The sequence below is a fragment of the Manacus candei genome, unplaced genomic scaffold (assembly GCF_025592945.1).
Source record: "Manacus candei isolate 608988 ecotype Guabito, Panama unplaced genomic scaffold, ASM2559294v1 h1tg000103l, whole genome shotgun sequence".
Taxonomy (NCBI): domain Eukaryota; kingdom Metazoa; phylum Chordata; class Aves; order Passeriformes; family Pipridae; genus Manacus; species Manacus candei.
In genome coordinates, this window is record NW_026138151.1 from 46,215 (window position 1) to 72,920 (window position 26,706).

At 39.8% G+C, this 26,706-nt stretch overlaps 1 protein-coding gene across 5 annotated transcripts in view; it reads left to right on the top strand.

Annotated features, from left to right (window-relative positions):
- The window catches only part of GLT1D1 (glycosyltransferase 1 domain containing 1), a 51,382-nt gene extending 28,993 nt beyond the window's left edge, over positions 1-22,389 (top strand). Inside the window, exons 8-14 of one of the 5 annotated variants that reach the window (XR_007900046.1) lie at positions 933-982; positions 6,437-6,480; positions 6,651-6,771; positions 12,532-12,630; positions 12,721-12,919; positions 13,727-14,797; positions 19,358-19,471. Coding sequence is in view for 2 of the 5 variants with exons in the window: in XM_051769055.1 (XP_051625015.1) it covers positions 933-982; positions 6,437-6,480; positions 6,651-6,771; positions 12,532-12,630; positions 12,721-12,882 (476 nt within the window). In the remaining 3 variants the exon portion in view is untranslated. Of the gene's footprint in view, positions 1-932; positions 983-6,436; positions 6,481-6,650; positions 6,772-12,531; positions 12,631-12,720; positions 14,798-19,357 lie in introns of all 5 variants that reach the window. The other 4 variants (XR_007900045.1, XR_007900047.1, XM_051769055.1 and 1 more) reach the window with 4 other exon arrangements.
- The last annotated feature ends 4,317 nt before the right edge of the window (positions 22,390-26,706 follow it).

Sequence of the window (26,706 nt, forward strand, 5' to 3'; positions counted from 1 at the left end):
GAAATTCTTACGTAACCATTGATCTGTTCAACACATTATTTCTGTGCTGCTGTCTTTTCCATCCTGCTGGGAATAACAGAGCATTGAAATCAAAGCAATATCTACTGGTTTTATTTGCTGAGAAAACTGTTTTGCTGTTACGTGCAATATTGATGGGAGACAAAAGAAAAGATCACCTGCTCTTCAAAATAACTTTTTTTATCTTGCTGTCCTGTGGCTGTTACATTGATTTGCACGTGTGCTAATTAATGTTATTGAAGTTGCAAACAAATTGTACCACCCATTGTTCTGGCTCATCACTGTAAACTGGGCTGAATTTTTCTCAGACTCACATAAGGGAAAGTTTTACCAGGTTCTGTTTGTGTCTGTAACAGTTCAAGTGTTCCAAGTTGGAAATTTAACCTGCATTATTCAACTTACTTTTATAAACCTTTAAAATCTTGTGATGCTGAGTAACTAATGTAGTTTATTCAAGTAATTGGTGTTGAAAGGGCAGCAGATTTCTCTTGTTCATATATAATTGAGTAGTCATTGTGATGGTTGCAGTTTACTTCCACTTGTTCCTTTACATAGGAAAAAATTCAAATAAGTTTGGCTTAGTGGTCAGAATCACTGCATTATACGGAGCATTGTTCTCTTGAGTGATTCAAAATTAATATCTGACTTTAGTTAAATAACCCTTGAGTTCATAAGAGATCACATAAAGCATAAAGGCTAAATAGTAACTTTCAGATATGCTAATATTTGAATTATGAGGAGTATGTGAGGGCTGAGCATGAAATCTGGTGCATGTTCACTCTTTTCAGTAGTAATACAATATTTGCCCAGTTCTTCTTTATTCATGCAGCTATTTACAGTGATTGCAGAGAAATAATTAAATTAAAGAAGTAATAATTTGGATTGATAAAAAAGTTGTTGCTCTTCTCTTTTAGATTGGCACAGAAAGGATCCCAGTGTCCATCTGGGCATTATTGGACCTGCAGTAAGTTGTCATTGTAATTTTTGTTTTGCTTGTATGCTTATTTCTAAATACTTCCATTTACTTGCATCTGAGATATCCTAATAATTCTTTAGAAAGTGAACCTAAGGCAGAGGACTTGTAACTTTCATGGAGATAAGAAGGTGCAAATTTAGCAGCTCACAAAAGGTCTAAACTCTGGAAGGGGAAGCAATTCCAGTGCCTGGATGACTTGATAGTGGCAATAATCTATTATGGTCTCTGAGACTGTTGGAACAAAACATTCAGTGTTTAATTTGATTACAGAATAAAGTTCTGAAAATAGAGAGTATCAAAATATTTGGATTCTAACATTGGCTTCTGTTTTCATACCTGTGGGATTTCAGACAATCACAAACCACTAAAAACGCGTACTTTTGCAAATAAAATATTAGAAATGCCTATTTCAGTGTCAATAGTTAATAAATGAGCCTATCAAATAATTTGAAAGGCAGTAGTTGCCACCTTGATGACTTTTTTTCGCAGGTATTGCTAATGAGGGGGTTTATTTCTGTGCAGGTGATTCAGGTGCTCGTTATCCCTGTTCTTACATCTTTCCTTCAGTGGAGAATTGGTCTTTGGGCCATTCCATCTAGACTTTGATGCCATTTCTGGCAGCCTCAATTCAAACACAATTAACAGTTGTCAGCAGGTGCAAAGTGATGTTTGGGTTCTGTCTGACACCCAACAGCGAGGACAGAGCTGACAAATAAAACTGGTGGAATCGCAGTGCACTAAAGACTGGGATGAACTGAGCTGTTCTTATACATCCACATCTCAGAATAATCTCAAAGTTAGTGTCTGTCCTGCTTCTTCTGCTTCTGGTATGTTGCCTGTGTCAAGGGCAACAAATTTGCTTTATGCTAAACTTACAAAACTAATTGCAGGACCTTTGATAAGGAAATCAGTGCTTGAAAAGGCAACCTGTAGCCATCGTTTAACCAGTGGAAAAGGTCTGAGGAAGCATCTGTGTCACATGAAACAAACTCTCACTGATGCTCCAAGGGTACTAAAAGCTTCACTGTTTCATCTGGGTAATGTGTTCTCTCTGTATAAGTCTCATCTCTGATTCACATGAGCCTGAAAACTTGCAAGCTGTTTGTTTTATAAGAAAATAAATAGACTTTGAATAGTTGAATAAGGACTGCTTTTCTGTTTTCTCATCCAATTTTATTCTTTGTAAATTTTGGGACTCAGGATTTTATTCTTAAAAGATATTTTTACCTTTTTATTCTCTCTGCCTTTTTTTCCACGCTAATACACAAAATGATTTGGAAGTGAACTGGTGTGGAAGACAAATCCAGAGCAGGTGTAATGAAGCTGTGCTTTAGAATCCAAAGATGCACTTGCTGCCTCCAGTGAGGATTTTAAACATTTTAGTCGTCTTTTTAAATTTGCTTCACTTTTCCATAAGCTGATTTCTTTACAGGAAGCTACCAGAAATAACCCTGTGGCAGTGCACAGGCAAGGACTGAACCTCCTTAAAACATTTTAAAACATATTTCTCCCATAGTGCTAAAATATTGCTAAAGGATGAAAATACTTCTCAGCTCTATTGGTATTTAGCTGTACTTTTCCTATTCATGTTACTTCTCAAACCACAAAAACCTTAAGAAAATCAGTGCCATTATCTATGAAGCATATAATCTTTATTGTGAATATTAAAAAACCACACATTAAGATTATATTAATTAAGAATAGAAAGAACAAAGGCCCACATACTATTTTCTACCTGGCTTCCATAAGATTATATATTTGCTTCCATAAGATTATATATTATTTCCTGCATTTTCTATGCAGGATTGTCTCCAATAGTGCAATCCAGGTAATGTTGTAGGGTTGGGTCCTGTGTAATGTAAAATTTTTAGCATTTGTCTTCACTTCCAGTTTTCCTTTTGTTCGTTTCTATACTGAATTTTGGAACAGTAGTTAATTTTCAGCAGCTCTGTATTCCAAAAATAGGAGCTTATGAAACTTTAAAGAAAGTTAAGGCCACAAAACTTGTGTTCAGCTGCTGGGTGACCCCTCAGAGCCCTCTCTGCCTATTTCTTAGCTATCCTTGTAGATATACAGAACACTGCTGTGTTTGCAATGATACTCTTTTCCACTGATAGCTATTTTTCTTCTGTCCAACTTGTTTCCATGCCTGTTGTGGCAGTTTTAGGTGAATAAGTGCCTCCACAGATGGAGGGATGTAGCCCATCTCAACCTACTGTATGTTCTCTGGGCTGGTTTTAAAATAAAACAGTTGTTAACTAAACTAAGCCACTAGAGAAAGTCTAATTCCCTGCTCCAGAATATCCTAGAGCACAGTAATTAGGAAGATCAGACAGGAGACAAAGTTATAATTTCAAATTCCTTATCCTGCTGAGGAATATGAAATTCTGCCAGCTCCATCCTGAATAAGTGTCCTACTCACTGAGACATTTTTTAACAGGTAAGAGCTAATGCTACCATTTAGCTGACAACTCCTCTAACCCTTTGTTAGAAATGGTAAAATGAGCTGTTCCAGTATTTCTTAAAAAGTTTATTTATTTTTCTTTTAGACCTGAAGTTTTGTTAATTTAAGTCCTAGTTGCTGAATTGTTTCGGCTGAACTAAAACTCTGGTTTTTTTGTTGTCAATTATTCCAAATTGCAAAATACACATTAAGCCAGAAGACACTGAATTTCCTGAAGCATTTAGTATAGGGAAAAGGTGATGTAGAATGGCTGTGTTTAGGGTGTTGACAAGGATGTGCTGTTTTTGAAGGTGCATTTGCTGCAGGCAGGTTGTGTTTGCAGTTCTAGGGGAAGCTTGGTCTTGTTGAGCCTTTTCAACAATCAGTCAGATAAACATTGTAGTGTGGGGTCACCTGCTGCTGTGAGAAAAGGTGATTCCTTGCCCAGTGATGTTGCCAAAACCTCACAAACCCAAGAAACTGAGCAAATCCTTCCTCTCTGTCTTGAACATGTTACAGGTTCCTCAAGCTCTTCACTCTTACTACTCTGGGCAATATTCTGACAGAACTTTCAGTGTACTAAGACCTGGTTTTGCCTTCAAAGTCTGGAGTCCCAGCATTACAAAGAAGATGTTCCTGGTCCATTATTTCTGTCTGAGCTAATTTTTATATGGCAGCATTTGAATGCTGTGTATTTATAAAAGATTTGCTAGGTTTTGATCATGGGAGGCTCTGTGCTTGAGAGGCCCCTTCATCTTCGTGCAGCCTTTGATCTGGGACTTCCTGCACTGTCAAACACACCTCAGATGTTTCTTTGCCTGTCAGCAGAGTAAAACTTCCTTACTGGCATATCTGGACCTGTTCAGTGTGGTTTCCTGCTGTGTGCCCACTCCCTTTCCATGTGTCATCTTATCTCAGCTGTTCTGATGGGAACTGCTCATACAAGGGGAGCTGCTTTCCTCTGATCTCTGATAAACTGATGAAATTTGCAGCTCTTTGAAGGCTGTGCCTCTGGATTGATGATGTTTTAACAAATGCTATAGGTAACTGATGATCATGTTTGCCTGCTAACAAAATAAAATGTGGCAACAAACGCTCCCTGTAAGAAAAAATGGATGAGGGAGACAAACTGGGTGGAAATAAAATTCTTTTCAGTAGCTTTTTCAGAGCCTGTGCTGAGTTCCTCGGCATCCTGCCATAGCCACTTGGCTTTGGAAAGTGTTCACATCTTCTGAGTGCTTTTCCAACTTGCTGAACAGCTTATGTTGTATCTAATTGCTGTTATATTGAGCCTGTGGTTAGGTAACTGTGCCCCCTCAAATTCCTAAATGCAGCTCAGGGGGATCACTTCTCCAAGTCGTCGCTACACCTGTCCTGAAAGTCATATTTTAACTGAATTCTCATACTCAGGCCAGGATTCTTGGAATATTTACCAGTAGAAGAATACAGCTTAAAGGATTGCTCTGTCTGTGAGGCAGATGGCAACTTCTTGGCTTCCACTGAAGGAGACAGAATAGGAATTAATGTCATACAAATTTTATGAGTCACAGGCTGTAGTTTTTCTGATCCTTCTAAAGGTACAAGAACAAAAGACCAAATCCCACTGCTCCTCAAATCACTTGCAAGTGCTCCATCGATTTTAATGGAAATAGAGTGGAGTTCCTCATGAGAGGAACTCAGCATCAAAATGGAACTTTGGGGGAAAAGCTGAAAATATATTTAGACAGAAATAGCAATTGTGAAGTTCACTATGAAATATCCAAGGAACCTGTGACAGGACATACTGGTTTACTCTGTGCATCTATAGATCCATACTCTGCTGCCAGGATCAGGTAGTGCTTCAGGAAAGGGCACCTGAGTTTTTTTCCCCTGCTGTTACCAAAAATACTTTTTGAAGCTGTTATGCAAGCCTTTTATTTTTTGTATTCAGTGGGAAATCATTCCTTAGTGCAAGTGATTCACTTGAATCTTTTAATTTAGGAAGCCCCGTTTTCTTGAAATAATTAATCTCATGTTCAAAATACACAATCATAGTTATAAAATAAATTCTGGCTTTTTACCAAAAGAGTTTTCTAAAATGCTTTGTGAGTGCTGTCTGTCTCATAATCTGGAAAAAAAAGCCAACCAAACCCAAAATATTAACATATATTTAAAAAAAAGTCGTTCCCAGTCTTACAACTGCTGCAAGCTAACATATATTACTCTAATATAATCAGTCAGCGTTAATAAAGTCTAGTTTCCTTCTTCACGTCTACTTAAGGATTTTCAAGTTCTGTTTGTTTCTTTTAATCATGTTAAATGAAAATAGCAGACGTAGTTAAGCTTTGTAAATAAACCTACTGGAGTTAATTGCCCAGCTTAGACAACTTTTTAATGTTTTACTGTGTTTTAGAATTCAGGGTTTATTAGTTTCCAAACAACTGTTTCTGTCAGGGCATAGCATTTATTGTTATAGCATTGTCTCAGTTTACATCCAGATTGCTTCCTGAGTTAACTAAAGCCTGGAAGGTTCCTTCCCTTCCTCTCATTTCTTACTCCTTGCACAGTGGGACAGTCACTTGGCACATCAGTGAGTTGTCAGAGTCATCTGAGAACAGTCACTTGTGTTAAATAGATCCAGCTCTGCTTGGAACAGCAGCCAGAGGGATGTCAGGGCAGACAGACAGACAGACAGACAGACAGACAGACAGACAGACTCTCCCTGCCAGCAGCAGCCCAAAGCTGAGCTGAGGAGTCACCCAAAGGTGCAGAGGGGAGGTGTCAATCCAGGCTGGGCTGGGCTGGGCATTCCACGTGTCACTCACTCACCAGAGGGTTGGTTTGAAGACTCAAACGTAACCACCCAGTTACAGGTCCGTGGTGTGGTTTTAGACCTCGGCACATTCACCCCTTTAAATATCTGAGTTAAAAGATGTGCTAGAATTTATTTTCCTTTTCCGGGTATTTCAAACACAGTCCTTAAAATGGTGCCGTGTTCCTCCGTGTGTGCTCCTTTCTAGGTGGATCCGCTTTTCACAAGGGAAGTTAAGGAAAAAGTTAAAAGGTAAGAAGTTAATATTAAACCTTCTGTTTGTTGAAGGGAAGCAGTTGGCTGCCCAGCTTTTAAAATCGTGTCTGTCCAAATGAACACACACGCCCAGCTCGCTGTGTGAGAACCAGACTGTCAGAGCCCCTTCTCAGGAGGGGTCCTGCCCCTGTGCATTTGGTTTCCAGGGCACCTGGAGTCCATTTGTTACAGGAGCTGCCCCAGGATGATCTCCACGCTGCTGTGAAGAGGTGCTTTGCCCTGGTGAACAGCTCCACTTCAGAAGGGATGTCTGCTGCAATTCTGGAGGTAACTGCACCTTAGTTGTGAGCTTATTCATGAGGTTACAGTGAATCTGAAATCTTCTTTTGTCACTGGAAATGTGTGCCAACATTTTATGCCCGTTTCAAAGGTAGTGAAGACAAAACTAAAATATTTCTTTTTGCAAGTGTTAGCAATTAACATTTTCTTCCCTTTGACTGACAGTTTTTTATGCTTTGTCTATTTGTTTTTAAAGGGCAGAATGTAATTTTATCAATCCTGTTAAATTAACAATACAGACCTGAGATGTAGAAATCATTCTGATTTACTGGGGTTGTCACTATGCTTGATTCAACATCCACTTCCTTATAATGTTGCTAGAATGGACTTCCATTTATTTTTCCATCCTTTCAAAAAGCAATCTAAGAGCTGTATTTGGTTTTTAATTCCAAAATTATTAATGAATGAATGACACGCTCAGTTAATTTTTTTGCCATCAGTATTGAAAATTAATAACCAGTTTTATTTCATACCTGTCAAAGTAGGGCACTACTTAGTGTTAAATGTTTTCTCAGAAAATAATAAGTGTGCTTAAAGTGGAAGTTCTTTGGGCCTTTTACTATTCCATGTATTTTGGTGAATGCTGAACGTTGGTTCATCATAATCTCAGAAGATCACAGAAACAATTCCATTGCTTGTATTAATGAATCTCCTGTTTCTGTTTCTAAGTTGCATTTCCAGCAGGCTTTTCTTCCACACAGCTGAAAGTCTTCCTAAGTAGGAACTAAGTGAGCACTGTAAGAATTAGGAAAGCCAGAGGATGGTAAGATAGCAAGTCTGTATTTCCTTTCTAAAATACCAGTGGCTCAGAGCTGGAAGCAGCTGCTCTTTCACAGCAACAGGACTCTGTAACAGCAATTTCTAGACTGTGACATTTCCAAACTTCCCAGAGTGGCAGGTGAGACAAACTTTGGTAGTTGAGGTGAAATGGAGTTACCAACACAGGGCATGACTGAGCCAGTGACTCGGAGAAGAAGAAGTTAAGGAATTGTCACCTCATCCTCCCCAGTTACCTGTTCCCCTCAGAAATTCTCACAGAACACCAAAAATCAACCTGATTTGTTTCCAGTGAGTTAAAGAGGGGGAATAAAGCAAACCAGAAAACCTGAAGAGATGCAGCATCTGCAGCAGAAGTGCAAATGTGCTGGGTCTGATACAAATTGTTATGCAAACTCAGGGCTGACAGGACAATTGGTATAGTTTTTCCTCCAAATTTTCCCATCAGATCTGAGCAGTTAAAAGGCACTTTTCTTAGCTTTTATCAGGAGAGGGAGCAATTTTATAAGTTCAGTGTCTTAACAATAGGTGGTAACTCAGAGCCAAAAGATAATGCCAGTTTACCTCATAAGTGATGCTGAGCTGCTTCAGGAATCATCGGTTTTTGCTCTCCTCTTTTGCAGCTGCAATTCTTCCAACTTTGGAATCTGATAACTATAAGACTAAATCAGCAAGGGAACTTTTATTGGGGCCCTCCTCTCTGTGGCTGAACTATTCAGTTATCCCATGAGGGCTATTCAATAGTCAGATACCATCACGGGTGGGAAAGCTGTTCCTTTAAGGTTCCACCTCACAGTTACCTCCAGTCATTTATTTCCAGTTCATACCCAGACCTATCAAAAAGAAAAACAAACAAACAAAAGCACCCCCCAAACCAAACCAACCAAACAAAGCACCCCAAAAAACAACAGAAAATTACTACACAGACAGAATACTAAGCACTTCATGTTATATTTGTCTTCTCTCTCTTGGAATGACAAAACTGTTTTAGCAAAAGGCATTCTCTGCAGGATGCCTTTATATACATTTGCAGTTAGCTTTCTGCATTTTTAATGTTTTTCTTACATTAGAAAAAAGTGTTTATTAGGATGAATCATCAAGAAGTATTACTTTTATTTTTTCATGCTGAATTTATTTATATTATTTATAGGTATTTTATGTGTATATAATAGATTACTTGGGTTTTTATCTCACGTGTAGCTGTGCATTTCACCTCCTAGGCTAGTCTTATTATTAATAGATTTAATTCTGCTGAAGAAACTACCTTTACTAAATACAAAGTTAATCTCTGAGCTGTTAACTCCTAACTGGGAGTTCATCCTGGAAGTCATGGAACAGGGATAACAAAAGCTGGCAAATAAATGAGTTACAGGGGCAGACTGGTACCTTCCATTTTAGGAAGGAAAGTCCAACAGTCATGGCACAGATTTGGGGAGACAGCAGCCCCAGTTCCAGCTGAGTCAGATCTTCTCCAAGCAGAATTAACTCTTTAGTTGTCTCTTGAGAAAATACTTGGAGCTTTTTAGCCCCTCAGACCTGTTTGAATTCTGCTGCTAAAGTTATAAGGGTTTGGGATTTGTGTGTCTGTTCACTAGGCAGTGGGACAGTGGGATTTGATGCCATGCTTATAAAACACCCTGCTGTAAAAATCTCTCTCTCAGAGGAAAGTGTCAATCTAATAAAGTGAAGTTTTTTTCTTGAGATGCCCAGCAACAGAAAGGGCCATCTGCTAAGATCTTGTTAAATAATGAGGCAGAAAACTATGTATAAAAATCTCCTGGTCCTAGGCTGGAGATAAAAGGCTTGAATTTGGAAATGCAACTTTCATTCTCTTCAAAGCTCAACATTTAACAAGGTCATGAATCTGTAAACAGTATTTTAGTATGAGATAAATATATAATAGATAAATTAGATAAATATAAAATCATATCTATTTCAACCTGCCTTAAGGTATGAAAGAACTAAAAGCCATAACTAATTATTTTGTCAGCTCGTACTGATATGTCAGAGATTTTGCCATAACTGATCTATTTTCTGTTTGGCATTGGAAGAAGAGAAAACAAACATTATAGCAAACATTAAAAATACATCCCTTCCTGAGAGAGCTCAGGAGTTTTGCACGTTTCTGGGCACGTGGTGGTGAAAAAGGAAAGATTTATATGTTCTCTATGTAGCTGGGTAGAAAAAGGTTTAGGTTCCAGCACCATTTCACTGGAGCACTTTTTCTGTGCTCTCAAGAGTATTGCAACTGCTGTAACAATCATTAGATTGTTATGCTTTTACCAAAAAGAAACTAATTAAAGAAAAATTTCTACTCTGAGGCAAAATCCAGTCTTGGACAACATGTGAAGTACAGGTCTAGTAGTTTGGAGTAAAAGCCATAGCAAATTATAAAAATTAAAAAAAATAAAAATGAAGGCACGTTGTAAAGCAGTAAAATTGAAGAGCCAACAAAAAGGTGCAGAGGCCAGAAGGGAGAAAATGAGGGCCAATCCAGAAGACAAAGTAGTAAATGAACCCTGTCTTTACTCTCTAAGCCTTATTCTACTGCCTGGATGTGCTTATTGGGTAACAAGCTTCCCCAGCTAAAATTTACACCCTGCATCCTTCTGCAAGAGCAGTAAAACACATTTGCAGTCAGAATAATGGAACAAAACAGATGGGCAATGGACTGAAATGTTATTTTATGCTATTATTTCTGGAACTTAGGTCAGTAAATTATACATATTTTCAACAATGCAAATGATTCTTTTTACTGCTTAAAGATAGACTAAGTATCTAAATTAAATTCTAAGCCACTTCATGCAGTAATTATTTACAACCCAATCCATTTGTTTAAGGCTAGCTGGTGTAAAGGCAGCCCAGCATCCAAAGTATTTGGCCATCTGTTCTGTCTTTCAGTAGCTGTAATTCATTGGTACCTGTGTGTTTTGGGACCTGAAAGTTTTCTCGTGTAGCAGTTACTACCCTGCAAGTCCATGAGACAGAAGAAATGTCTTTCCTTTTAGAGTGCAGAAATTACAGAAAATGAAATATAAATTTACTGTTCAACTTCAGTCAATCATCAGCAGTGTAGCTTTCAAAACCAGAAGCAAATGAATATATCTTGAGACAATTTTTAACTGTGTGCTACAGCCCAATCTAACCTGCAGTACAGCAATGCTGTGCCAGCAACCTCACCTTTAGTACAGTTCCCCTTCCTCTTTCCCTTCCCCCTTTATTTTCTCTCACCAAAATGACATTTTGATTTTTTTTTTTTAGAAAGTTGTATCTCAACAGCTTCAGTCAGATAAATGCAGAATTTAGTCTGTAGTTGTTTTTGTATTTCTAATTTATTCTGCTTTATGTTCACTTCATGAATCTCTCTGAATTACCTCCAGCTAATCCAGTAGTTTCTGATACAAAGTGTAGAACAGGTTATATCATTAAGGATTATTATTATTTTTAGAGCTAACTGCTGCAAAGCAGATGTTTGTGCCAGAAGGACTGTAGAATTGCTATGTCCAGAGTAAATACATCTGAAGTGGTGATTTAAACAGTGTTTTTCTTGGATATTTTAAGTTACTAAAATATGCTGCTACATCCCAGCAGCCCCTCCCTGTTCAAAACGTAATTGGTCCTGTCCATTATCAGCCAGGATATTTTTGTCTTCAGGTTTGTCCAAGCTATACAAAAGCATCATTTTCTCCTTGGAATTTTGTTTTCTTGCTCTGTAGACTGAAGCAAAATTGCTCTTTATCCAGGAGTGTAATGACAGCAATTAAAAATGCATTCACTCTGGAGTGACATGGAATCAGTATGAGACAGATTGAAGATTTTGGGGAGTGAATTTCTTTCTCATTTGACACTGTGATAATTGTACAGTAAGAATATTTCTGCTTTTACAGTCAGTGCATCTCAAGACTTCCCAATTCATCAATAGTAATTAAAGCTTCACATCAGGATATGCATGAGTAACAAGAGCTGAGGGGCCAGGGTTTGCACACAAGGTACTTCAAAATCTCAGCTGTATTTTCTCAAGTGGCCAGGCATTAGGTCTCTTGGGAATGGTTCCCTGGCCTGGAATGGATGCTGATTCTGCAGGCAGCTTGAAATGCTGCATGTTGAGACCCCACACTTCCTTTCCTTTCTTTATCCATGCACACATACAAGTACTTTCCTCAGGTGTATTCCCTGGTCTTTGAGGAGTCCCACACCAGTGGCTTTGTAGATCATATGTTTTGAAAGCATAAAGTGTTCTGAAAGCATAACCTGTCCTCTCCTCAGTGCAGTTCACTCGGCTGCTGCATCTCTGCGTCCTTCCCTGCAGTCCCTGAGTGCTCGAAGTCCAAGGAAGGTTGTAGTGACAGATGATCTCAAAAGAAAAGCTTTTTCCAGAGCCCTGTATGACCCATAGGAATCAGAACGGAGGAGAAAAGTGCCAAGTGACTTCCAGGATCCCCTTCACTGTTGGTGAACTGCCCACATCTCTGGAATTCTGCGTGTTCTAGAAAATTTGTGAAAAATGTGTTTTAGTGGAACAAGATAACAGATACTTTGCTTGTTTTTGTGCTATGAACTAATCTTCTCATCCATGCTCAATAAGGGAAGGAATTACACTGACAACCTTTGAGCTGAACTTTAATTTTATCCTCCTCAAGCATGCCATATGTTCATGGCTTCCAGTGGGAAACAAACGGCATATTTTGAGGTGGAAAAGAATACCTGAAGAAGCAGCTATGCATTGACTTCCTGCATTGATTGCTTCTGATAATGTGTTCAAAGTTACAAGACTGACATAAACAAAATGTTTCAAAGAAGTTCTATATAGGAGATCACCTTAGACGTGGTACTTTTCAGTTAAAAAATTGGAGAGATGGGAAAGAAGTTTGATTTGTTGTTTCTGCTTTTCATTTTAAAATTGCTTCCATTAGCACCTCAAAATCCCTGAATCCTTACAAACTCTTGTTTCTTTCTTTTATATTCCCCTAGGCAATGGATTTAGATGTTCCAGTGCTGGCAAGGAACATTCCAGGGAATGCAGCAATAATAAAACATAAGGAAACAGGCCTGCTCTTTTCAAATCCCCAGGTAAGAAAGCAAAGAATCCTTAGACCTCGCCCTTCCAAAGGTGAGGTTTATTTTCTGTCTGTCTGGACACTTGACTTTTCCTCTCAGCAGTTTTTCCTCAGATTCTCTCCCAAATCCTGGATGTCAGTCTGCCTTTCTGAAGCTCTGCTGCCTCTCCTTCATTTGCAGTTCAGTGAACTCGGACTAGGTGTCAGCCTTGCTGAAGGTTTGTGCTGCTCAGACCTGCCAGCAACTTGTTGCACTGGAGCTTGAAGGTTCCATAACCAAACCTCTGGAAGAGATGCTCTGGGTTTGTTGTTTTTTTCCTTTCAAGTAATAAATGAAATGCAGACTCGTGTCAGACAAGCTGTAGCTCACCAGAAGAGACCGAGGAGCCTGAAGTTTTAGATAATATTTTTTCTATAATTTCTAGCCGTTAATATAATGCATCCTTAGGTGCAAGATATTGCTCAGTCAGAAAAATTAATCATGAAAATTAAGTAAAGTGTTAAGACGAAGTTTCTGTGAAGATAAATAAGAGCTGGGGGAGAGGGAACACTACCCATATTTAAATGCTGGAAATTTTCATTTCACTGTGTTTTCCTGCACTGGGGTTTGCTGTTACATATTCATATATGATGTGGAAGACGATGTTCAGACACAGATTCCCTCAGTATTTTATCCAAGTCAAGATTAAAAAAAACATACTAGAATAGTCCACTTGATGATTTTGCAAAGTAGAAAATGTATCATATTTATTTACTTTGTGGAGTGTGTGATTAATGCATCCTATTAAGTTGTGTTCCAGGAAGATGAATCCTCTTGGTTAATTTTGGAGGTTTTTCTTGAAAGAAAAATTCTTGCAGTGGTGGTTTTGTTTATTTGTTTGTTTGTTTCTGCAATATTCCATGTTTCCAATGATTTTTACGAAAAAAAAAAGACTTCTTTAATAACTTCTGGAATTTATTATTTTGTGGAAATGTTCCCACTTCTTACAACATCCTTTGGAAATGGGGTACTTCCAGGCTAGTGGAGGCGAAGATGTAAAGCTATTTATAAAATATAAATATAAAATATAAAATCCATTGACTTCCATATGTTCCTTCAAAACTTCCAGGACATATGATCCTGTTGAACACAGACTGAGAGCTCTCCTGATATTGATGCTGGGACATTCTGTTGTTTCCCTCAACATGTTGGCTGCATTTGGCTTGAAATTCAAATACATTATTCATACCAGACCCAATTAACTTCATCATACGTTCTTGTAAGCAGCTCTTCTGTGATCTCCAAGCATCCCACATTCCACGTGTTCATTTGGAATTCAGGATCAATTGAAAATATGCTCTATATTTCACACAGAGGAAAGTGCCCTTTCAAGCACAGGAGTAGTCCCAGTGACATCAGTGACTCTGTACAAATGGCTAAGGACTGAAGGACTGTGTTTGATCTCAGAACTAGAGTCACAGGCTGTAAATGTGTCTTAGTTTCTGTAATCTCAGTTTCTATAAACCCCTTCTGCCCGAGCTCCCATCTCTGCACTGTGCAAGGCCAAAGATCAGAACCCCCCTTGTTGACCCCCTTTTGGCTGTTATTCTGCCTCAGCAGCCCACAGAAGCTCTTTTGGATGAAGATGGTAACTTGCATTACCACATGAACTAGCACACTGCTAGGTAATATTTGTGCTGGAATCAGCAGAGTCTGGGAAGGGAAAGGAATACCCCTGCTTCCTCTGGGAAACAGCAATTGTATCTCAGTTAATAAAATACCTTCATTGCTGTCAAATGGTCTATAAACCAGCAAAGTTTGCAAATGGGTCAGGAAAATATTTGTTTGAAGGATAATGCCCCAATCCCACCGTAGAGTTGTTGAAAAACTTTCTTCTTGCAGAGATGAGCTCCGAATGCCAATCATCATCACTCATGGTTTTAAAGATAAAGTAGCCATTTACTCTTGTTCCTTATCTCCCCAAACCATATCCAGTGCAGTTTTTTAAACCACTGCACACAGCCTGTCAGAGGTTAAAAGTTATATGAGATCAAAGAAATGCAATTAAGTCAGAAAAAACTTACAGTGTTGAATTCTGCCACACATTTTAATTGTTGGGAGAAGGAAGGCTCTGCCCATGGCACTTGGAATGCCTTGGAAGATTCCCTCTGGCTGAAAGGGGATTGGAAAACGTGTTCTGGTAAGAAGTTTTTTTTTTTTGATTTAGTTACTCTGATTACTTTGACATCTTAAGCCTCTTTTCTTCTGTGCCCCCAAATGCATCAGGTTGGTGAGGGAAGTGCCTTTAACTACACAGAGGGGTTAGAACTGTGTCCAGGTGCTGGGGAATGTCTGTCTCTGGCTTGAAAAATCTGGACCACCAAAGACTAGAAAAGAAATCTTTGCCTGGTTTGGTGGATCCTTTCTGGTTGTGAAGATACAGGCTGGATCACAGCTCAAGAGTAGAAAGCAGTGCTTATTTTCAAGTTGCTTCTGATCTGAGGAGGGAAAGCTTTACAAAACTGGCTCACTTAGATCTGAGCAATTGTGCCTGTTATCTTTTGAAAGCTAAATCAGAGGGATATTAATTGACCATTATGCAATGAAAATTGTTTTAAATGGTGAGTGCTGTTGGTTTTCTTCTTTCCTTCTTGTGGAAGTGAGCTTTTGTGGCTTACAGGAAAGCAAGAAATGTTGGGTCTAACTGTAATCGTGGTTAACCATTTGCATTTGACTGGAAATAGCAAAAGCCTTGCCAATCACTGAAGCCAACACTGAGATGGAAATAATCCATGTGACAGTGAAAGCTATGGAATGTTTTGTCCTTTACACTCCATCATTTGTGAACATTACTGTGCATGTTACTTTTAAATGATGGTTTGATCCTGCTGCTACTTGAATTTGCGAGTTTATGGAATATTTGACACTGAGTTAATGGAACTTGAAATAAAAAATAAGTGAGAGATAAGAATAGGGCAATAAATAATGCAAAACCATGTTAAAAGGGATGACACAAAGAGTTATTCAGCATCCTAAGTTAAATTAGATGTTCAATGTCTGTAAAAGCTCGCAGAAGGACCTAAATAAACAGAAGGAGGTAAATAAACTTCAAAGCCAATAAGAGACGGGCCAAGCATGAACAGAGGTTGAGAGAGGGACACACTGATGTTAGCAGAGACAACTTTTGAAGTGGTAAAAGGGAACCCCAGCTCGACTGGGGGCAGGCAGCAATACACTGGAGGTACATTGGTTCCCTCTGCCAAACATGGGGCAGTGCCATTTCCACCAGGGCTTCAAGCCCAAGTTTTAGAGCTTTGAATCTTCTCACTGAATAGACTAATTTTCAATTTCTGGCAGTGCCAGCACTCACTGTTCAGCCTCCCCCAGACACACTGGCCCTCTGCCCTGTGCAGTGCACAGATGGACCAGCTCCTCCCGAGCTCTGCCTGCCACCAGGTAGATCTGTCACTGTTCTGGATTTACACCTGGAGTTTGCCTTCCCTGGGGTGATTCTCTGTTGTTTAAAAATCATGTTCCTTTATCTGCTGAAGCTGATATGAAATGGTTTAATTGCAGACTTACTTTCATTATATAAATAATATATTAACCATGCATCTTACATTATGTGTGAGCTGCGGCACCGGTGCAGCTCTCGTGGTAATTGAAGAATTATTCATTCTTTTTACTCAGTGCACTCATTTTCCAGCTTTATCTCCTGGATACCTGTATTTCTGTGTCTCTGCAAAATATTATACAGAATTTATTGTAGTTACTGTATGGAGAAGCTGACATTTCCTTTAAGGATGACTGGTCAATTTACCTGGAGAAAACTGTATTATGGAGGTTGCTGTTGGAAAATGCCTGTGTTTGTGGTGGAGTACTTCCCACGAAAAGGGCAGATGTAAGAGCAGTTCTGGATGTACAAAAGATGATCCTCTCCCAGGTTTTTCTGAGTTGTGCCTAACTACCAAGGCTCAGCTTTTACACTGTGTTTTGCTGTCACATGTATATTAATTATACCCATTTCTGTATGTGAATAAAAGGCTTATTAGAAATATTGATGGCCCCCAAGTAGTAAGTTAGCGTGCATGTCACCTCCTTAATTGTGGCTGCTGAAGTGCATACCCTTGTGTTTGATAATTGAAAAGAAATTCAGGCATTTTACCCCTCTTGCAGCAAAACTGAAGCTTGTTTCACATCTACAGCAAAATATGGGAGTGCATAAATACTTGTGCAAATATCACTTGCACAGCACAACAGCTGATAGAGACACGTTACCTCCCTGCCATTACTTTATGTATCATAGAAGATCACAATGAAATGCTGGATTTTCTGGAAGAGCTCAGAGTTCTGAATGTCTGCACACTGCGAGTGGGAGCCCATTCCTCAGACTCACCACAGAACTGCAACTGAAATGCAAGTCACTTGTAGTTAAGGGAGACACCTGAAAAATGAAGTTATTGCTGTGTAAAGCTGAGCATGCAAACCTGAAAACAAGCTCAGCCAGCTGCTCCAAGGGTACGAGGCAAAACCCAGATAAGTCACAGTGAATCTTCCCATTGGCTTCCAGTCACATTGCAAGTGACTTGTAGGTGGTCACATTGGATTAGTAGAAGGAGTAGGGATAAAGCTGAGAAGTCTTTATTCTCTGTCTCCTGGTATTTTTCCATTTGCTTTTTTTCTCTCTCTCCTTCACTATCTCAGATTTTATGCTTTGGACTCAGTTTGGCATTTTTTCCTGAAATTATTCCCAGCCTTAAGTATTGTAACTATGAATAAGGATCTCATTTCTTCTATCATTTACATGTTTCCAAGTTTTTGTCCTCTATATCCACATTTTAAAAGAATGCTAATAGGACTACCTGTCAAGAAATGTTACATTGCTGCTTCTGTTCTTAGGTAATTTACATAAATTAGTTTTAAACATTACTTTAAATAAAATCCTCCACAGGAGCATAAAATTAAAGTTGGAATGTAGTTCAGTGTGAACAGTATTTATTACTGTGATTATACAGGCAATTGGATGAAGCCAGCATAAGTCATGTAAGACTTTCCCACCTTCCCTGTTCTGTATTCTTGGCAGCTGTGGAGGAAGGGGAGGGATGTGTCTGAAGCTGGAGTAGCTGTGTCTGCAGTGTCTGACACACACAGCCTCAGGTGCTCCCAGCCAGACCAGCCTCTCCTGTCTCCTTCAGGGACTGTCTCACAAAACCCCCTCGTGGGACCCCAGAGGTTCCCAGTAAGGGCCTGAACACCCCAGTTAAACCAGCACGTGCAAGGCAGCTGGGGATGGAAAGCAGGCTGGACACTGTGGCTATTCCAGAGGCTGCTCTCCCAGTGCTTGGTGGCCACAGCAAAGATTGCAAGCAGCCCTGACTTTAGGTACAGTAAGAGGTTATTGTTACCATGCCTGTGTGAAAATCTCCTTATTCTATTACCTGGTTATGAACCTTTCAACAGAACTGCTCTGCATCTCTGACGATTTAAACTTCATGGCAGTGATGCTTTTACTGACAGTTTGTCTTGTCAGGGAGAGTCAAAGCAGTGATTATCCCATGTTCAACATGATTTCCTGTATCAGTGTTTCCCAGGGGTCACATTACACTTATGTTTTATGTATAGCCATCAGTGGCATTGCAACAGCAAAATTGACTCTGTGCTCACCAAAGGTTTTATATCTGTGTAGATATGCATACACTATGTATTTAGGTTTTCAAGTATAGCTTGGTACTTAACCTAGTGTTTGTTATGAACTCCTGTCTTATCTCTGATATTTCCTTTCACAGCTGACAGATTGGATAAATAATGTATCTCTTTCTCCCATCCCTTTTGTCCCCCATGTCCCTGTGCACTGATCTTCACTACCAGTTGTGTAGTAATGCATTATCTTAATTTTCCACTGACACAAAGGCTGTCTGCTTTTCTGAGCTGAACCAAGGCACTATTTTGCACAGATCTGAGCACATTTGTAATCAAGCTGAAGCATTGGAAGTTGTCTCTTGGTAGAAAATTAGTCCAGCTGCTCAGAATAGATTAATTCAGACATCAAATCTCCTTTCACATGTTTGAAGTTCACAGTTTCTCTTCCCGAGAACTAAGTGAGAGTGGCAGAGGAGCAGACAAAGGAATAGTTGTAATCTGTGAGCTCTAGTATTTTGCCCAGTGAAGTTAAAGGAAATATATAGCTTTTTTGGGGGAATTTGTTGAGCTTACCCTGCTGGATCTGTCACTGCCCAGGTGCAGCCCCTCCAGAAGAACTTGCTGATTCATACCTGCTCTTACCTTTACACTGTGACCATGTTTCTGTAGTGAGTTCTTCGGTCTTACCATAAAATTAACTGAAGATGTCACAGTAGCAATGAGCTCTAAATGTAGCTGAGCTGAGATCAAACATCTGATGCCAATTATCCTCCATGCAGACCAGGTGATTAATTTATAACCAGCCTGGTTTTGTAACATGTGGGTAGGCAAACAGTTTTTGTGTCATTAAATTCATTGCTCATTTGTCTTAACATCCTTGGGATTGTCTTAAATTGTCTTAGTTGCTGGGCTGTGTAAAATAATAAAATAATTATTTATTGATCATTCTTTATAAAGAAACTATGGCATTTGATCTTGAAAAATGACTTTGAACAGCTTCATATATTGGCTCACACTTGGAAGTGCTTTGCCAAAATCAAGATACAGGTACCAGGTATTTCAGTATCATTAGAATTTTTTCAAGGAACTTTTAATTTATTATTTTCTTTATCTTTTTTAGGAGTTTGTTGTGCTGTCCAAGAGCTTGATGAATGACCCCATTATGGAAAAAGAAATTATAACCAGGGCCAAAGACTATGTGAAGAAACATCATTCCTGGGAAAGTGAAAGGAAAACCTACCAGAATCTTGTCCTGAGGCTCCAGTGACTTGCAAGAGTCCAGCTGATAGGCAGCAGTCTATGTAGAGCACTTTAATGATGGATCTGTAATTAGGTTTGGGTTTCTCTTGGGTTCCTGTTAGAAGAGATAGTAAGACATGCATTATTATTCTATTCAAACATACCAAGATCACAGGAGTTGCTGCTACTTCAAACTCTCAAACGTGTCTGACTGAGTGCACTGTCCCTGGTGTGCCAACACAGCACAGACCAGGAGCATTTTGTAAGCTCATTAGGAGAAGTACACTCCTTGAGCAGATGCCAAATTTTTGTTGTTGTGAGGCCTCCAAGGGAGGCTGATTTGTGCACACAGAGGAGCACTCACCACACAGAGCTCACGGGGAGGGTTCTGAGTTTGCTTTCCAGTTATACCAGGCTGAACCTATTCAGGTACACTTCACACACTACATCCATGTTCATAAAGCCAGGATTATATGAACAGAGTCTTAAATTATCAAGATGAAAACTTTATTCAGATCAACACCTCTGTTGACTGCGCGGTGATCAGGGGACCAAAAAGCAACCAGAGAGTTGTTGCCTGGGGAAGGTGAGGAGTACAGGGCATGTTTTCTGAGTACCTGTGTGGCTTTCAGATCAGCTGATGTGGCCAAACAGTCCTGTGCCTACATTTTCCCTGGGTTCCTGGGACCAGAGCATGGAGGTTGGCACAGCACCTCCTGTTCCAGGTCTCCACTGCTCCCACAGCAGCGAGAGGAGCTCGCAGACAGAGATGCTTTGTTACATAAACTACCTCTTAGTTTGCCAGTTCCTTTGGTACCTCTGTGATTTACTTATTTACTAAAAGATTTATGAGAGCTATAAAAAGGGACGAAGAAGGGGGGAAAAGGTATTTTCAATTTACTGTATCTTTTGGTAGTTTGTTTACATTTGTGGCTTTTCAGGATATATTGTAATATGCTGCAGCAGACTGTTTTAAAGTGAGACTTATCTCTGCTTAAAGTCCATCCTAATCATCCCTGCCAGCCCAGTGATTATGGACATATATTTGAATACATAATTGGTCATCAAAGGACTTACACCTAGACCTTCCTTGTTATTAGGAAACTGTTTGCTTTGTATAGGCTTGATCCTGCCCCCAGGGAGAACCAGTGAAATGTTTTCTATTGATTTGAGTGGCTGTTGTGTCAGACTTTTCTTTGTAATAATGAAGTTCACTGTGTATTTTAAATCTTTCCTCTTTATTTTTGATGTTTTGCAACAGTGTGGTGCAGTAAACAAGAAACTAATTCGAATGTTGTGTATTGACTTCTCCAAAATTTCCCTCCTTGTTCTCTGATGGGCCTCTGCTCAGCATTGCCTTTCATAACACAATCCTCAAGGGCAAAACTGGCCTGATTTGAAATCTGAGAGTTGCTGCACTCCCTTTTTTGAGCACATTTTTCCTGTATATATTTCTGGTGTGTCCTTTGCCATGCTGGGCTGTAAGTACAGCTCTGCTGGCTCTCAGTTTAAAAGCCACCAGCCAACAACTACCCCTGAAGAGATTCTGAACCTGCAGCTGAATCAGCCTGCTGGGTTTTCCCTGCTGCCTCAGGAGAACTCTTATTTCCTTGGCCCTCTCCATGACCAGTGAGTTGTGAGGCCCCTCATGGCATTGCTGTGTCTCCTTTGGCCACTGCAAACTAGAAGCTAAAAGAGGAACTACAACATGGGTTTTCAGCACGATGTAACTAACATTTGTGACTAACTGAGCCAGCTTCAGGGAGCCCTGTTCCTCTCCAAACATCTCCTCACAGATCTCTTCTGCCAGCTTACCTCTGATAACCTGATGTTTGGCTTTGATCCTTAGCCATTCCTCCACTGCCCTTCCAATAGTGCTGGTTGCCTTCTGAGAAATACAGGTCATTAAAAGCAAATAAACAAATACATAATGTGGGATAGATGCCTAAGCAATGAGCTAATAGTGAATGATCAGTAATAGTAATGATTAGAAAGCTTTTTCTAAAGCCTGACACATTTGTCACCCAGCTTCAACTATAAATACATTGATCTGGAATTTGTGCTATTTCCAGCAAAACAAAATATGTTCAAGTGAGAAATTCTGCTACACTCTCAGAATGCAATTAACATATGATTTTTCAGGCTGTATTTAATCTATAAATATGAGATCTGCATCTGGCAAACAGCATGCTCATTTGCATGTGATAACCACACCAGAAGCACAAACAACATTTCTGCAATAGATGCATTAAGAAAAAAAAGAAAAAAAAAAGGAAACCAACCAAAACAGTGGTGAGTTCAGCCCTCAGGACTGTTGTACAGTTGTCAAACGAGGCAATGTTCATCAATCAAAGGCATTCAGCTCTGATATCATTTATCACATGGGCTCCTGCTCTGCCACAGGAAGCCTGTCCATGAAGGCTAAAAGGTTGGGGCAACAACTGTAGGGAATTTCATCATCATAAATTGTGATTGGATTTATGTTTTAAATTTCATCCAGTCTTATGTTCCAGGCCTATAAATATTCAATGAGTCTTGTAAGTCCTTGTAAGGAAAATATTAGACCCATGCAAGCGATTTTGGGTATAATTATCTTTCCAGCAACTTCACTCAAATGATTTTGTAGGTAAGAATAATCCTTTTGTTGTCCTGCAGCCCTAATTACAGTATTTATCTTCCCCCTTCAGAGCTCCATGCCTACCCCAACAGCTTTTTAAGCAAGGCACACCCCCATGAGATGCAGATACAGCTCCAAAAATAGCACTTGTTCTGTTTGCGGGAAAAACCTACATTGTGTGTTTTACCCCACGGCTAACTCTGTATTTCAGGACCTTGAAATGTACTGTTAATTAATCCAATTACATGCATTTTATTTTGCAATTAATTCTGCCATTGAATCCAGGGGAGCTGAATGAAAGCAGTGGACCTGTACAGTGGGTGCTACTCTGTGTTTCCTTTCTTGGCACAGAACTGGAGACAATTTGGATGCGTGTGACAAAACCCCTCTGGAGCCCGTGGTGTGTGGAACAAGAGCTCCTGAATTAGGATTTCATTTTAATGAGCCCTAAAGCATACCTAGTCCAATTTTTAGAGCTAGTTTCTGCATTCCCATTATAGACCTACCCACTGTATGCCCCAAGAACACCCACACTGAGTTAAGTCTTCCCATTTTTGGGATGCTGACCATTGGGATTTCCATCCTACAGAACCTCAGAGCTCCAAGTTAGCAGAAGGCAGTGGCTTGGTGAGCTCGAGGAAATTAGTTTTGATGCTTTGCTCTTACCCCCTTGATATATCAGGACTTAAAAGACAATTGTCAAAAAAAAAAGTTAAATTGTATATTGGAAGGTTTAAAAGTGTTTGTGCCTCTTCTGCAAATCATTTGCCATCAATTTAGCCTGAGTGTTAAGCAACCCAAACACCTGCAAATGCTGCCTTTATGTTTAATGGATGCACAAGCACTTCCATCTTCTTTTTCAACATATTTTCTCCTGCCTGTTGGGCTCATAACTCGTTCTGTCCCTTTCTCCCCTCAGTCTTTTCAATCTTGAGGTCAGGAATCATTCCCCATGAAAATAAAGAAACAGTTTTGTCGAAGGCTTGTCAGAGGAGATGGGTGCTTCCATGTGGAATTCAGTTATTTAATGGCTCAGTGGGATCTGAGCATTTTTTTTTCATTAAGTTGTCCAAAGTAATTTCATCAGTCCAGAATTTATTTCACTTCCACCCTCCTCTGTCTGGTTGGTCCCAGCCCAGGCCCTTTAATGTTTGAAACTTAAATCTCGTGGTAAGAGCAGGTCCCTACAGCCTTATCCATGTCCCAGTTATCCTGATGCCACAGGTACCTTTAATTCTGCCTGATACAGACAAAGGAAAGTCTTGATCTTCCAAAGCCTTAATTGTATTTAGAATTTAAGAGGAAAGGATCTACCTGTTAAAACAAAAAGACTTAGAGTCACCAACAGAAGAGCAAACTGTAATATAAAACCAAGATTCCTAACTTTTTTAAAACCAATCTGCATTTTCTAAAGGGATGGATAATCATCTGCAATTTAATTCTCTCTAAATGAACCATATTTTCATCAAGTAACTACTCTGTGTAATTCCTACGACATCTATTTTAGGTATCAAATATTGAGGGCACTTGAAATCTCTCATCCTTTCCAAAAAATGTAGGCCAGCATTTGTTTTGTCCAGTGCCTGAAAAAAAATGATTCTAGAAATTCATTTCCCCTAGAGCATTACCATTAAGCTAATTTAAAACATTTGTTTAAAATTAAACGATACATTTTAATTAGAGGAGCAGAGAGCATCTGGTTACTGAGAAATCAGAGTTGGGGATACCTGACCTAAAACAGCACTTAAAACACCTCTGCAGTGCCTTTTAACCCTTAATGCTCCAAGAACAAGTCATGTCACCTCTTTTTAATATTTTAATGTGCTTCTCACACTGCAGTTCCCATTCTTGTGTACTTCAGCACAAATCTGCTTAAGACATAAGTCCACCTACAACTATAACCTTGCTAGATAGAGGTCACTTATTCCATTTGTCTGATTCAATCAAGTTACATCATTTATTGAAACTAAATGCCCCTGTACTGCTTCAAAAATTAATCCCCCACCTTTGAAAAGTTGCACTGTTATTTTAGGGGCTTTAATGAAGTGAAATGAGTTACCAAATCTTTAATTTAACTCGAGCAATATATCAAAAGCTTATATCCTTGGAGCGTGGCCTTTGCCATCCCTTACAGCTGCTTTCCAATATTTTTTTTTTTCCCTTCTAAAAATAGGTTAAGGAAAGAAGTCACCTGAAACCACATTAAAAATTACATGAATTCCTGCTTGTTCATACCTTGTATCCCCTACTGTGGTGCACACCTGACACTGGCCCACATCCCATAATCTTCAGCACCAGGGCTGGGTGATTTCTGGGGCAGGGGATGCAGGATACCCCTGTGTATCTTTTTCTGTACGAAAGTATAGCAAAGTAAGGCAGTGGGCAAATTTAATAACCATTTTCTGGAACAGGAGAACATTAGTATTACAGGCTCTGAATATTCATCATCTTTTAACACCATTTCATTCTCTTTTTCATCTCAGTATGACCCTGGTAATGATTCTGTTCTGAACAGGTTTAAAGCCTTTCACAAAACCTGTAGCTCAGCCTCAGGTTTGTGTTTACTGTTTCTTCCTGATTACATCTCTCATCGTGGTAGCCTTGGGAAATGCTCCAAGGTGTCCCCGGGGTATTCTGCATCTGGTTACCCACTGCATCTTCCATCCCTTTTAGTTACTTTTCTGTAGCTTAATGAGATCATTTTTCTGCCCCTCCACTCTTAAAACATTTTGTTCCCACATGTCATTAGTTTGAATAAAACACCAGGACCTGTTCAAGCTCACACGGGGGGGAGGATCTCCCAGCCAACGTGCTCAGGTAACATTGTTCCACACTTAAGCTACTTTTGTCCTTTATCCTCCTGCCTGCCAAGCTCGGATTTTGCCAGGAGGCAGCTCTACAGCAGGATGGGGTCACAAACCCCTGCCCTTTGTAGCAGCAGCCCCAAGCACAGGGCACCGTGTCCTGCTGAGCAGTGGGAACCGTTCCCATCCCTGCCTTTGCACAGTCCAGGTGTGGAGGAGCCAAGACATATTTACTGGCACCTTCCTAAGGTGTTACACTGGATCAGCTGATGGAAAACGGGCTCTCCTGCTCCGCTACAGCTGTCACACCAAAAAATAACGAGCACGCCACGACTTCCATTAATGTGCCTTGATACGGGAAGATTTCTGGGAAGACAGAAATTTAATCACGGGAAGGGAAAAAAAAAATGAAAGCCTGGAGATGAAGCTGGCACTTCTGTGATGCTCTTTCAGAAGCTGTCACATAATATAGATGCTATTCTCCCCCTTCCTAGTGTCGCCTATAAATGCACGTCGCCCTCCTCCCATCTATTTTTGGTAAGGCCAAAAGTCCCCCCGAGCACTATAATTACCCCTGTCAGGAATGTCAGGAGGGTTTACAGCACAAGGAGGTGTCTGCCCAGCACAGCAAAATCAGGTACACCCTCAATATGCTGGGGAGGCTTTAAAAGCAAGTTGCTGCACAGAGTTTTCAGGGGAAGGTTTGGGAATCCGGCAGTGCTAGTGGGAGAGATTTGTGCAGCATCTCTGCTTTAGAAAAGAAGAGAAAATAAGTCAGATTATCCCTTGGGGCATTAACTTTGAGCCATTAAGGACTGAGCCAGAGAAACTTATTTTAAATAAAGCCTTGTGGCTTCATCTGTTGGGAGGCAGAAAAACAGACAAGCCCCTTAACACAAATGCAATAATGAGGATGTGCTGGTGATGCTTTCCCTGCTTTTCCATTTGTTTATTGCTAGTTTTACCTGAAACACATTCCAGGGTTAGAAACACTCTGCCCAGTAGTCTGAAATAACTGAGGTTTTACTTTAAATGAGAAAAGTCAATTGTTGTTATGTCAGTGTTAAAATTCAATTACAATAAGGTTTACGTGCGATTGGGTATCCATGTACACCAGAAGTGAAAACTACATTTTCAACAACTTGCAGTATCTTGTCAAGAAATGTAAAAAAACCATAAAACCCCCATTATTACAGTGAATAAGATTTGCAAAGACATTTTGTTAGGATGTAATGGCTTAGACCCTGAGCACAGCTTTGGGGAGTGCAGAATACCAAAGAGATGCCAGGCCACAACCAGCATTCGTGTGTCTTTGTTCTGAGGCAGCAGGGCCTGATTTTCACTGGAATTCCCATCTTCCACTGGTTTTGTTAAGAATATTGACTGCACGTTTTCCCCTCTGAAATCAGACCTCTGTGGCACAGACTGGACCCTTAACTCTAAAAACTGCTTCAGAACTGAGGGTTTGAACGTTCCATCGCTTTGGTTCCCTGGCATTTGTTCAGGCCAAGGGGAAATTCAGAGGAATACAGGCTTTGCAGAAAAAAGTGACAAATAAATGTAATTTGTTTATGACAAGACTCATCATGTAATTCAAGAGCAAAAGGCTCCATCTCTGGCCTTGGACACACCAACCTCCTCCGTGGTTTGGGGATAAGTGTGAGCTGATACAGAAACTGCAAGTTCCATTCACAGAGGAAGCAAATTAACACCCTAAGCCACCAAATAATTTCCATTGTGTATATATGCAACTGCATGAGCAAAATACCCCCGTTTTACTGCATATTATACTCCATTATTTTGGAATAC